The sequence below is a fragment of the Doryrhamphus excisus genome, chromosome 11, assembly GCF_030265055.1.
Source record: "Doryrhamphus excisus isolate RoL2022-K1 chromosome 11, RoL_Dexc_1.0, whole genome shotgun sequence".
Classification (NCBI taxonomy): domain Eukaryota; kingdom Metazoa; phylum Chordata; class Actinopteri; order Syngnathiformes; family Syngnathidae; genus Doryrhamphus; species Doryrhamphus excisus.
In genome coordinates, this window is record NC_080476.1 from 7721533 (window position 1) to 7736211 (window position 14679).

At 38.0% G+C, this 14679-nt stretch overlaps 1 protein-coding gene across 3 annotated transcripts in view; it reads left to right on the top strand.

Annotated features, from left to right (window-relative positions):
- zbtb20 (zinc finger and BTB domain containing 20) overlaps window positions 1-13543 on the top strand; it is a 35275-nt gene extending 21732 nt beyond the window's left edge. For 2 of the 3 annotated variants that reach the window (XM_058087981.1, XM_058087982.1), the window contains exon 4: window positions 979-13543. In XM_058087981.1, the coding sequence (XP_057943964.1) occupies window positions 979-1520 (542 nt within the window). In that variant the 3' untranslated portion in view covers window positions 1521-13543. The remainder of the gene's footprint in view (window positions 1-978) is intronic. The other variant, XR_009132135.1, reaches the window with a different exon arrangement.
- The last annotated feature ends 1136 nt before the right edge of the window (window positions 13544-14679 follow it).

The window sequence follows — 14679 nt, forward strand, 5'->3', positions numbered from 1 at the left end:
CGTTGTGATTTTTTCAAAAACGTTCATACTTGCTGTTTTTAATTACGGTCAAACCTCAGTTTTCATATGATTCATATGATTTTCACCTCAACTGTATCGTTCCGCAAAATTGAGAGCCCAAACAAAGCACCCTACACATTACTGACTGTCAATGTCTGGTGCAATTTTTTTTTAGTTTGACTGCTAAATAACCCACCACGGGGCCATAGAAACTTGCGAGTGCCAACAATTTAATGAAAACACTATTGAATTTGATCTGGAAAGGATATACAGGAAGTCCGAATCAACAATAAGTTTCATTCCTTCGGCATTTGTAATTATTTCACAGATTGCCTCATTTTTTGTATGTTTTTAACGAACCTTGTGGAAGGAATTAATAACGAAAAGCAAGGTTGTGATGTATTAGTACAGAGGCAGACAAGGTCCATCTTTATTATCAGTTAATAGTGTAAAATGTGATTTATCTGATTGAACGGTACAGAATTTAGAACGATCACAATTTCCTTAAGTGCGTCTAGACACAAGTGTCTCTCTCTTTCGCCAGACAAGAGAGCGTTACCATGATTTCCCCGCCACTGGCCTTGAGGCGTCCACCAGATGAAGTCAGCAGGAGCTTTTAACTTTCAATTGTCAGCTGCTGACGAGCTCATATTCTTTAATGAAATGGGGACCGGACGCCTTCTGTTTGGCTCCTAGTGCCGACGACATGCACAGTGTTGCAGATTTGTGTAAATGACCGGCGTTGGCTTCTCCATGTGTTTGTTGATGCCATTAACAGATGGAGCGGCTTTAGCCTCAGATAAGGAATGGGAAAAAAAATTGTACATTCATGAGTTTTATTTTCTCTCTCTCGGCTGATGGTTAAATATGCTAAAATAGCTTTTTTGACTTCTGTGTGACCACTCCGTATTGGTACTTATGTGATCATCTTGTTTCTCTTTTCTCCCCCAATTATGTTTGTCTTGCATGCCCACACAGGAGAGAAGCCTCACCAGTGCAGCATCTGCTGGCGCTCGTTCTCCCTGAAGGATTACTTAATCAAACACATGGTGACCCACACAGGGGTGCGGGCCTACCAGTGCAGCATCTGCAACAAGCGCTTCACCCAGAAGAGCTCTCTCAACGTCCACATGCGGCTGCACCGTGGAGAGAAGTCCTACGAGTGCTGCATCTGCAAGAAGAAGTTCTCCCACAAAACCCTGCTGGAGCGCCACATGGCCCTGCACAGCACAGGCAGCACCCTCACGGGGCTGGCTGGTGCCGCCGGCCCTCCCGGCCCGGTCTCCATTCCCATCACCATCCCCATGACCGTCCCCGAGCCGGGCGCCGGGGTGGTAGCCGTCGCCATGTCCGTGAGCGGAGGTGCGGGAGAAGGGGCCATGGTCGGAACGGGAGTGGGCGTGGCCGCAGAGGCGAGCTGCCAAGACGGGACCACCTACATGTGTTCTGTCTGCCCCGTCAAGTTTGAGCAAATGGAGCACTTCAACGACCACATGCGAATGCATGTCTCTGACGGATAAGTACAAGTAGATAAACTTCTCGAAAAGAATGACAAACAAAATGGCACTAGATTTTCCTTTTCTTATTTTGAGGTATGAAAAGTAATGAGTATAGACACTGGCACATTAAGTTTCCCAAAAAAAAAAAAAGATTTTCTTTTTTGTTATTCTAAATAAACAAAAAGATGGTGGCCTTAAGGCTTAGTAGTTAGATATTGATCTACTGGATGGATCCTAACTACAGGCCTCTAAATGTATGATTTCCTAAAATACCGATTTATGTGTTGAACACTACCGAAAGGCCTATGAAAGAAACACATACACACAAACACACCGTTAGTGTAGATCTGTCTGAGCGCATACACATGTGCGTTGTGTGTGGATCTGCATGTGTCCCAGTGTGTGCGTGCATATGCGTGTGTGCGTGTGAGTGAGTGAGAGACGCCATTTAAAATGGCCGTTGTGAACCCATACTGACCGGTTTGGAAAAGAGAGATGTCCAAACTTACTGTGGTATAATTTACAACAACAATAACAAAAAAAATCATTTGGTGTGGGGCTACATATTCCCTCCAAAATACTGACAGTCACATGATTGCCTTCTAAAAACCATTAAAAAAAACAAAGGAGAGTAGTAAATTTGACACTGGGTTTTATTTATTCCTATGTTATTAAGGGATTATAATGCAGCTGTTGATGAGGTACAAGTTTCACTTCCTGTCAAAGACGGCAGGGCAATGATTTGGTATGTTTTTGTAATCGTCCATGCATTTTGAATGCTTCAGTTTACTAAATTAGGCTGTTGTTGGTGAGACAAGCAAAAAAATAAGTCTGAACTCATTTGCAAACACTGCCACTAATCTCCTAAAAGACTGTTAAGGCTGCTCCTAACACAAAAAGACAAATCTGTGTTCCTTTTTTTTTTTTGGATATTTCTTTTCTGCAGCCAGTTTCCATTCACAGTCAGAGCAGCAACTAAACTCTCTCCTTCATATTTGCTGCTCCTCCACTTACATCTGACTGTTATGGCTGTAGATTTTCAAGACAAACTAAATTTTGTCACTTAAACTATTGTTGTTATTGATTAGTCTACATGGTTTCTCATTTTCTGCTTCAATTATGTATATTTGGGGATTTAGGCTGGCTGTTGATTAGAACAGTGTTAAATTCACTTTGAATGCCAATTTGTTTTGGAAATAATTGCCATCGTGATTGTGGACTAAAACCTGTTCATGACTTTTTGCAAAGCTGTTTTAGTGATGGGAGATAAACGCATTGCTCTCCGTGTGTGACAGCCTGCAACATTTTGAAAGGAAACATCAGAGCAGAACCAGTAGCTCTCCCACTTATCCATGTTTTATATATATAAGTATATATATATATAAATACACATTTACATGTACCACAACTTGTGGGTGGACTTTCTACATGATAGTATACATTCCTGTTTTCTTTTTCTCTAAGAACACACATGTACAGATTAGATTTGGAAGCTTGTGTGTGCAAGATGTCATCCATGCATCGTCACATCACTCAAAGCTGATATTTGGATTTTAATGTTTTCACCACAAATAGGACACTCACACACACATACAGTATATACGTATATATATATATATATATATATATATATATATATATATATATATATATATATATATATATATACACACACTGTGTGCAACTGCAATCTGAAGGATTGTGTTGCTAAAAAAAAACTGCTTCACAGTGCTGCAGATAAATCACACGTTAAAAAAAAGTGCTACTTTGCACATTTTCTTAAAAATGCCTGTGCTTAATATTTAATCATTTTTCTTAAATAAACTATGATTTATTTTTTTTCTTTTATTAAATTTCAAAGGCGGAAAAAAAAACATTTTTAAAAAAAAATCTTGATAAGTGGACTGCATTATTTTCTTGCGTATATGTTGCACTGCTTAAACCAATAAGTGCACTACTGTTAACAGAGATATAGTTTTAGAAAAGAGGATTTTTTAAAAGAAAAATCTAACATTTGGTTGTAGAGTTCACGTGTATTAGCATAGCTTTGTTTCGATTCTGACGTCTTTCAGCGGTTCTTGGCTTTTGTTATTGCTTGCGGTTACAGTATATCAACACATATACTGTTTGTACAGTACTTGTGCCGTTTTGATGCAAGCGTTTATTTAAATTTGTAACATGACGTGTGCTCATCTGTTTCTTTTTATTTTTATTTTTTGGGAGTCACTTCCTGTATAATTCAATCGCATTTCTTTGAGACAAATTTTTCCTACAAGCCAAACAGTGAAAGAGCAACAGTAATAATAACAGCAACTTCTGTCTGACTTGGTGGAAGTGATAATACCTATTAGCTATTATCACGCTATTAATAATAATACATTTATGGTGTGTATGTGTGTGTAACATAGCTGATATACGTGTCCTAGTAGAACTTTTGGGTGGTTGTGGGAAGGTGATGGAATGCAGCTTCTTTGATAGTATGTGTCTGTGGGTTTGTGCACCGTCGTGTCCTTTCCTTCCTTTAGTGGGTGTCGTCGTGTGTGTCCGTGTGCTCTTTTAGCCGAATCAAACTGTTGATAAGCGAACTATCTTGACCTTGTAGGGCTTCCTTTGCAATATGCAGCACAGGTACAACACGAGGAGCAGCTTTTTTGGGCTCTTACGACACCTTAAAAAATAAAAAATAAAAAAAAGAGGCTACATTTCGTCCAAAACACTTTGATTTCCCATTGGCCCGTCTCCTTGATAGTAAGCTTATAAGCCTAAAAACAACAACAACAAAAAAAAACAACCCTGGTGTGGTCCCTGTCTTGTAGCTGTCGCTGCCAGGATGGCAAATGTGCTGCATGCTAGTGCTCTATTTGTCTCGACACAGCACGTGGAGGGTCATCTCTTGCCTTAACAGACAATGCACTAAATAGTCTATGTAAGCAAACTGCCGAGTTCTCCTTTTCCAACAGTATTGCCACAGTTTTTGGCACAAAGCTTATGGTGTTTCGTCAGTCTAGCACCAACACTGCCAAACTAACATCATCTTTCCACGCAGAGGCAGACACGTTTTCTGTGTAATATACGTATTCAGTGATTTAGCATTCCGTCATGGCACCTGCTTTTTTTTGTTTTGGCATATTTTATGTAAACACATATATCCAATGCACTATAGACTGTAGCTAGATGAGTACAACCAGCTTTGTGGTATCAATGGTCTAAATAGTAGGTTAAGTAGCTTGTTGTTGGCTTCGGACAATATTTCATTTCAGAATGACACTATTAAGATTTGTTTTTGTTGTTGTTGTTGTCGTGGTTTTCTGGAATGAGAAGTAGCCAATGTCTGCGGATGAGGGCTAATAACTCATCCCCGTCATCAGATGACTTGTATGATAAGGGAAGGAGTCCGCTTCTTCTTCTTCTTCTTCTTCTTCTTCTTCTCACCAGTGTGCTTCACTTTCACTGTCCATAGTTATACAGTATATTCCTTATTCTGCTTCAAATACTCATGGTGGTGCTTCACAATCTTTTCTCTGTGTTGCAACGACAAAAAAAAAAGGCAAAAAATAGTTTTCTTAAAAGAGTTGCAGCCCTTGTCAGAAAAGAAGGTTCTTTCCTCATTTCTTCTAGTTGTAGTTCCAGGAGATTTTCTGTCTTCATTTTGGCAAAGTGTTGGCATATTTTTCCAGAACAAACCCTATTGAATGGTAGATACTAACCTTGAGCCTGCAGCTGTTTTGTATTGTGTTCTCCAATAATATGACATGTTTTGTTTATCTTAGCATAGAAACGCAGGGTCTACAGTACGTTCTTGTCCTTTTTGCAGTACTCACTCATTCATTCTCGACTCCATCCTTACTTTTTTTGTTTTTTGTTTATTTTTTTGTTCCCAGTTTGGCGACATACATATACTAGCTTGGGTGGAGGTATAGAGTATAATTCTTCACGGTGTATTATAGTACAGTATATGCTTTGCATTGAGGACAGCTTCATCGTAATGTCTGTCTTCCTGGTTTGTCTCCATCAGTCCACTTTTTTTTCTCTTCATGCTTGAATTAAGTCACACAGTTAAGAATAGAACCACTCAGATGATACATAACGGCTTTTCTTGAATTGCTTTATCTTCTACAGCCCACACCGGTGTGAAACAGATACCTTCTTACGGATATATATATATAATATAAATGTATATAAAAGAATCACCATCTCCACACAGTATAATACCTTGTGTGATATAGGGAATATGCCTATCAAGTGCCTATCAGTACGTTCAGCAACTATACAGAATTTTCATAGTTTTTCTCTCCTACATTGCACAGATACGATATATACACAATGGTCTATGTAATTACAAATATACTATTTATACTAGTCAAACCAGGTGGTTGTGAGTGCATCCGAACCCTTTAAAATACCCGAAATGTTCTATTCATATACAGTAAAGACAGGTTTTATGTTGTTTAACATGTACGGAGGATTCAAAGATATCAAATATGCACAATCACTTCCAAATGTTTAACGTCTCCTTTCTTTTCGCACGTTGCTTTCTGAGCTGTGTGAGCGAGGGCGATGGTGATTTGGGACCGGCGGAGGGAGCTACATGAATGTAAAGAGTTGTTGGTAAATATCAACAAACTCTGTGTTGTTTATAGCTGTTAACGCAGATTTTCAGGCCCCCCTCCCCCTGTCTGTGTCAAAGTCCAGCGTGTGCCCTTCGCTTGCAAGCCCAAATGATGATTCATGCTTTATCTTATCAGACGCCGTTATTGCTGATGTACAGTCGTGCAATGGAGCGGCGTGCAAAAAGAAACCGGCTCAGAGATTTTTATAACCCCCCTCTACTTTGGAGGCACAGTCTTGAAATCAGATTACAAATTGAATGTTTTGGATACAGATTAACACACACACACACACAGGATTATTGCACAAAGGTCTCGAAGGTGCTTTGTGTCAGGAAACAAATACACACAAAGTAAATGTGGCAGACGTAACGTTTTAGGACCAAGAGGACGGCTGTGAGATGTGAGATTAAAGGTTTTGGACCCACTCATTATTTTTGTCCCTCGTGGACTAATTACCACACTTTTAATTACCCAACCTCCTCCAGCCTGGTCAACTGCCAAGTTTAAGGGGAAAGACTTCAAACAAACCCCACTATTGTTATTTAGGAGAGAGGAGTATCAAAGACACTCTGAAAAGAAAACTAATATTTGTACAACATTAAAGACTTTTCTACAAAACATTTTATCGAATGAGAATAACGGAATGTTGTTTTTTTTAGAAATAGTTTCGTAAATATACGAGATTAGTACAAGAAGTCGGAATGTTACGAAAATAGTCTATTTGAAGAAAAAGTGCTTTTTTTCAGCACGGAATATTGGGAGAAAGATTGTAATCTATAAAGTCGTCAGTGTTGGAATCATCAGTGAAAACAGTTACGAGAATAATATTATTTTCATTTTTTATGAGAATAATCTTTATTTGAAGGGAAAAAATTCTGGGGTTTTTCTTCTATGAGAAAAATATTTGTAGAACTTACAAGAATTGTACATTTTTTCAAAGTCAGGATTAGCTTTTTTGCAAGAAAAATGTGTTCTGAGGAGAATAAAGGTCTTACAATCGTGACGGAAAAAAATCATAAACATGATTAAAAAAATCATTTTTCAGAACAAATGCTCTTTAAGAGAGTTAATCAAATTTTTAAAAGAGTGTGTTCTGATGAAATTCTAAATCGTGTGAGAAAAGTGCTATATCATGAGGGAAGAAAGGTGCAATATTACGGAATAAAGTCATAATGGTAATCATCAATGTCATTATCAGAGAAGAAGAGAGAAAAAGGCATAATCTTACAAGAATAGTCAATAGCTGTCAGGTTTTTTTTCTTTTCAAATCATAACGTTTTGCGTAAAAAGTACTTTTTGAGAGGGAAAAAAAAACAAATCTGAGATTTTTTGGGGTTTCTCTAAAAAAATGCATTAGGAAACATTGGAATTTTTCCATCTTTGGACAAAAAAACTTTCAAAAAAGGAATAAAGAGCAGTCTCAGACAAGCAGCTGCTAACATTTCATGAGTTTTTTTATATTTGCTGGTTAAAGAACCAGTTTAATCTTGTAGGATTACGACTTTTTCTCCTGGGGTAAAAAATCCCACCCTATCTAGTAAAAAAAAAATCAATTTATTAGTAGTTTATATTATTTCAGTGTGGCCCTGATACTCCATATTAGTAAATAAGAATTTAAACATCCACATACAATACAGCAGGTCATACCAAAAAAAGTGATTGCTTTCAGTTTGATTCTTTAAGTCCTCCATGCTACATAGCTATGTTACTACTAGGAGAAAACAGCTATGATTATAACAGATCCTTTTTTTGGAAAGCTTGGTGTCATAGACAAAATAAAATAAGCATCAGTGAAATAGGCAACGTGATATAGCTCGTCCCTGTCATCCACTACCTGTCAATCATACACACGCATGCGACATCCACTCACATTTAAATGTCAGTCATATTTGTCTCCCATTATAACGTTAAACCCTTTTCGTCCAAAAGCATGCAGTCCCATATAAGACTCCACAGCTCCTCTGCAGGGTAGCATTCTGGTTCAGTTCAGAACATTCCCACTGCAGCAACAATCATTTTTTTTATTTGACTGATTTTGCAGCAAATTCAAATAAATGTATATATATATTTTTGGGCCACAAGTTAAAAAAAATTATGCTTATTGATGTTTGGCCACAACAACAACAAACAAAAGATGTCTGCACTGTTTGGTCAAACTTAACAGACAATGTTTGTTCACACAAACCAAAGAAGGTATTATGGAGAAAATAACATTTATTTTCTTGTGTTTGCTTTTAGTGGCAGGGAGCTTATAATGTTTGCTTGTGTTTGTTTTGTGCTCGTGATCATTTGTTGACCAAATTAGATTTTTAGTAAGAAATGCAACAACAATTTCAAAATGTACACAGACACACACAATGGAAACATGCGTTCTTCCTTTTCATTGGACATGTGCACTACCCCAAACATCGTAGACCCCATTACATTTACATTCATATTATTTCTATGTTATTTATTTGTCTTTCTTATGGATCTATACATTTTAAAGGCTATCCCAGAATTAACAAAACAGCAACAGAAATACTTTTCAGCCATTTATATACTTGAGATGGACCAAGATGTTGAGTTTGCACATATTTGTAGGTCTAAGAAGCCAAAAAAAAAACAAAAACAAGTAGAGACTAATCATAGGAAGTGATCTTTGTGATAAAAAAAAAAAGATAATTCAAACCAATGTGGTCCAAAATTGTAATCATTTAAGACTTGTCTATTTTTTTTTTTTTTTTAGAACGCAACATCTTCAAATGTGTTTGCAAATTCTTAGCAAGACTTCGGTATATTTTATTTCATCCAAGAAAAGAAGTTGAATTGCTGTAATCGGTGCAGAGTTAAAAAGATAAATTGCTCCAATTGGACATTTTAAGACGTGCACCTTGTCATCGTTTTCTCTTTTGCTGCCATATCTTGTCTATGGATGCGCTTTTGTAAACATGTACTTGACTTCGACTGAGATGTTGCTTTTAAATGTGTATATTTGTTTCTGCCTGAATTAGCTTGCTATCTTATTTTTTATTATTATTGCCGCCCCTTCCCCCCCAACCCTCCCTTAAAAAAAAAAAAAAAAGCAAAACTTGGCAGAAGTGGAGCTGTTGTAGTCAACGGTAGTTCAACATCAAACTAAGCAACCCTGAGATAAATGCTGCAGTAATGTGTTTTGAAGTTTGTTTTTGATAATTTATCCTCCGAGTTTGTATGTTATTCTTCTTTTTATAGTTGTTATGAAACAAGCTTGTTTGACTGCTGTTGTTGAAATAGGGGAAAACATTGTGTTTGAAAGTATGTGCAAGGGCGTTTAATTTTTTTTTTTTTTTTTTTAATAATATGATTTGTCAAACACTGGACTGGAGTGAGTTTTCCAACATTTCCAAGTTGAGCGATATATTTGACAGACGTAACTGCACAGGCGGCGCCCAACATGATTGGGGGTGTGGGGGGGGGGGGGGGGGGGTTAGTTGTTAAAGAATGACGTCAAGACATTTCCTTTTATTATTGCGATGTACGTATTTGGGGTAAGGGGTTTATACCTTGACTAGGGATGGGCATTATAGTGGATTTAGGCACTTTTTTGGACTTTTGCCCACAATCTGTATTCGCACCAATTCATCTAATCTAATTGCAGCTTATTCTCACTAGGGTCAGGGGTATGCTGGAGCCTATCCCAGCTGTCTTTGGGCAAGACAAACAACCATTCACAATCACATTCATACCTATGGACAATTTGGAGTCGCCTAACATGTAGGATTTTGGAATGTGGGAGGAAACATGCAAACTCCACACAAGCAGAGAATCTAACCCAGGTCTCCTCACCACTTGTCCACTGTGCGATCTTGGACACACATCTTTCTCTGTGCATCCTAAAGATATAAAAACAGACACCTCATTACTGCATGTAATGGGAAACTACTTTTTCCGTTTTTAAAGCCAACAGCGCTTTTCCGAGTTAGAAATCCCCTCCCATTTGAAATACAATCGAGAAACTGGCATGCACTACTACTGACAATCCTCCCTTCTCCTCATGCCCCCCCCCCCCCCCCCCCCCCGACAGTTAACCGGGCGCCCCCTACTATTTGAGAAACCCCGATATAATGTGACGTGCATATTAACCAAACTACAGCGACACTGTTATTATTAACATTGTTACACCGATTAATCTCCATTACTGCCGTATTGACACCTTGCCACAAAACACCGGCTAGCTGCTAGCTGGCAAGCAACTACTTTGGCCATACTTTGGCCCGCAGCATGTCAGTGCCGCTATCTCAATGCATCAAGCCGCCACCAATAAGGTTAAGGCTACATATTGGTGCTGCCGCTTTTTAAGTTTGGAAAAGTTAACGCAAGGTGTCGGCATTGGTGTCCTACAATGTCACAGCATGTAAATGAAACCATAAAAACTTTTTGGAGGTTATTGTTATTTTGGTAGCGATCTTTGTAAGTGGCATAGGTGTCTATTTTTATCTGTTTTTATATCTTTGTCTTTTATAGCTTTAAGTTTGTTTTTTAGTCGCGGTCTTTGTAGACGGCATAAGTCTCTTTTTATCCGTTTTTATATCTTTAGAACACACAGAAAAGAGTGTTGTTCAGGCTTTTTCCTGATTACGGAGTTGCCACAACGGATCTTTTTGAGCCCTTTATATTCCGGATGCCCTTCCTCACGAATACCGATGATGCTTACTAGAGGAGATTCGAACACGAGACGTCAGCTCCAAAGTCCAGAACTCCAAACCAATACACCACAGTGGGCTCACATAAGGATTGTGGATGATGGGCAAAATTCCAAAAATTGTGCAGTTTCCCTTTAAGAATTGTATTCATTCGTAGGAAAAACTGTGTACTACTTGGCGACAATTAGTAGGGGGCACTGTGGACTCAATCTCTATGAGCTACATTAACGCAATACTAGCATGGAAGCAGGAGTTGAGAACATTCAGGGAACGTTACTTCATGTCTTTAGGCAGTTAGAGCAAATTGTGCGTGACTATAACAAACAATTGGGAATTACGTTGATAAAAATGACAAAATAGAGTGCAATACTTGGCTACTACCAGCAGAGGCACTGTTGGCTCTGGCTCAACACGTTTGCCATGAAATAAGAACATCCCCTTAAAATAGTAGTCTAACAAATACTCCATTTAATACTCCATTTAAGTCTTGTTCCATTAAAATAGTTACAAAAAAAATGATTTAAGAAATGGACTGCATGACTTGGCTCCGACCAGCAGAGGCACTGTTGAGTGCGACTAACCTCCTAAAGAAGGCAATGTGACACACGGCTCTTATCTCGTTTAAAATTGTCATTTAGCAAGTAAATCATTTGAGAATTTTGTTGATAAAAATGTAAAAATGGAGTGCAGTACCTGGTCTGGAGCAGCAGAGGCGCTGCTGAGTCTTGACCAACTGGTTTCCTGTCAAAGTGCCAGCAGAACAATCAGTGAAACAAACATTTAGTGATCCCAATCCAATTTATACTTTTAATAGTTTAATAGCTCTGCTGCCTGTAGCAATGTGAAGTTGAGCAGTTACAGGTGTGGAAAGAGGAGTTCAGAACATTCAGCAGCGATAAATGAATGCTGACTTAGGTCCATGGTGAAAATGCCCATCCCTACCGGTTGACAGCTAGCGTTTAGAAGACGTGATAAAGGGATCTATTCCATGTAACGGACACCTTCTTGCTATGGTAACAGCGATACGACTCGTGGTCTCATTGTTCCACTTTCTCAACCCAGAAAAGACATTTGCACTATAGACTCATTTTGGTCTTCTTCTTCTAAAAAGCAATATGATCCACTTAACACCTTTTTGAAACCATAGCAAGTGTGGCTTGTTTTGATGGCGTCCATGATACAGACTGATGTTATCCACTTTTGAGGGGCATAAAAAGCTGTTGTTTCCTCCTGGGAATGTTTCTGTTTTTGGACAAATCAAAGCAGATGACTGAGATGGGATGTAATGAGGGAAGAAGGGAGTTTTCATCAACATAAACCCATGAATAAAATGGCATCTTATTTGTATCTAGAATATTCCAAAAATGACATAGCACCTTTTGTGATATGAAACATCATTGGCTGAATCCACCAAAACTTTTGACGTTGGGTCCCACATTGACTTTTTCTTATTTTGAAGTGTATAAAAAAAAACCCGTCATTGGGCGTAGTAGCTTTTCCCCCCCACCGCTTTTTGTGGTGTTGCGGTTTGTCTGAATATGTTGCGTGTTCGAGGAAGCATAAGTACGTGCCTTCTTGTAATCTCCTTGTTATTATTGAGAAGCTGAAGCCAGCCAATTGTGTTTGCACTAAAAACCAAATTGCTTTTGTTTTTTCGTGATGTAGACTATTTAAAAGCGAGCTTGTTGCGTCACTTTAAAGCGTACGGTGTGCATGAGGGTGGATTCGCTCATCTGTCGACCTGTAAAACAAAACCAGTGCAGCTTCTTGAGGATCTTGTGAATATATCTCGGCTTTCAGTTCCATCTCCTTTAAATCATCCAGTTTGTTTCAATTGTAAAAAAACAACAACAAAAAACACAAAAAAACACAAAAAAAGTGATTCAAAACACCATAACTACAACAATACAGCTTTTACTTTCACATGCCACATTAAGAGAGTTACATTCATTTTCTCAATTCACAGGAGCGCATGAGGTCGCCTCAAGACTATTAGTCAATTTAATTTTATTTTTCTTGTATTTATTACATATTTTGTTGACATCTTGGAAAAAAAAACGTGACGTGAGTCTTAAAATGCACCTTATTCATGTCAGTCCATGTGGCGAAAACAAATTAGTTATTTTTTTTTAAGGCTGGCGATGTAATATCTCTAATTTAGCACCTTACTACACAGCATGTTTTCACTTTATGCCAGTTTAGTGCTTCTTTTCATTTGGAATCTCATATTTCTCTGACTCGTTCATTCGTGGGATGTGCCAAAGTTTGGAGGCGATCTCCCCCAAGTGTTGACGCTTATTATTTTTTTCTTTTTCCTCCTCTTCCTCCTCCTCCCTCCTGCTTGGGTTTTATCGCAAACTTTCCTATAACAAGTGTGTGGAATCAATTTATCTCAGCAAACAGTATCATAACTTGCCATTTTACAATAAGCCCTGTATTTCACATATATTTACCAGTGGTGTGTATTTGTTATAAAGAAAAATAGCCGTAAAAGCTTCATTATGTTACACAATATTGTGACTTTTTTCGAAAAACTGTGAAGACTTATCTTGCATATACTTTATACAGAAGTATTAAGCCTTAATACAAAAGACTAAAAAAAGTGTGGAAGAATAAACTGATTGTTGCTAAGTAAGGATGATTTTTGTAAATGTTACCAGCACTTTTTTTTGTAATTTTCACTCTCTGAGGTATTGTACAAGTTCAAGCTGTTTGTGAAGTTTGATTATGAAGGAATAAAAACTAGTACTTTCCTGTACTTCACACCATGTCTTGGTGCCCTTTCATTTGCAAACTTTCTCGTGAATGGACTACAAATTTTCATTTCTCTGTCACGGTCACCCTTAGTTTATTGTGGAGAATTTCCGCAAAGTACGTTGATTTCTTTATGAATATTTACATAGTTATGGCATAAAAAAACCTGTTTGCGACCTTCTAGATACAGGTTTTAACATTATTAGAGCCCCCTAGACATGAAATAACACCCCTATAGTCACCTTTACACTCATATCACCCAGTGTTATATAATATTACATTATATCTACCCAATAGTAGATATGAGAGAAGATAAGCCGTTTAAGACGTTTTAATGCATATGTATGCTTATGTGTGTTGCAGACATGTGGACAGGAAGTGACGTCGGGGGTTCAGAGTTGAGTTTTAGCTGGATTACGACTGCAACAGTAACCCGTGTTATTATGATTATCATACACCAGTGTAGAATACTGCACATCACAATTGGAACGCGTATTCTTAACGCTTTTATATTTTCATTTAAATGAATTTAGTCATCTTTATGCTTGAAAATGCTTCATTTTGGCTATATTCTCAGAAGCTAAAACACTCTACCGCCAATGGGTGGCTATAGCGACGGCGAACTTCGTGTTGCTTTTCAAATTTGGAACGTTTGGATTTGTACTTTCCCCAGATATGAACTCTTTCATAGCTGCGCGTCTGCAAATCATTACAATATAGACAATGGGATGTCCATAAATAATATGCCTCATGCAGTTGGGTGGTATCCCAGAATGCATTTGGCAAAAGAAGAAAAACAACCTTGAACAGACTGCCAATACTTTTATACACTCATAAATAAACATATAGCCTCATATACTTAGCCTCACGCATGTTGTCCAATTAACTCTTGTGTTATTGGAATGAGGCACAAAGTAATGTCAATGACACTTTTCCAGGAATTTAAAAAAAATGTTTTTTGTTGTCTGATGTATTGAAGCCCTCCCTATTCAGCAATCACTGGAGTTAATTGCCATGGCAACCAAGCAGGAAAATGACACATGACACAAACAAAGCTGCTGTTTTTTGTTTTTAATTAGCCTCTGTTTGGTAGCCATTCCACAGTGCTTATTTTGATTCTGTCGCTCAGGGTTGTGACTAAAAAGACCCAAA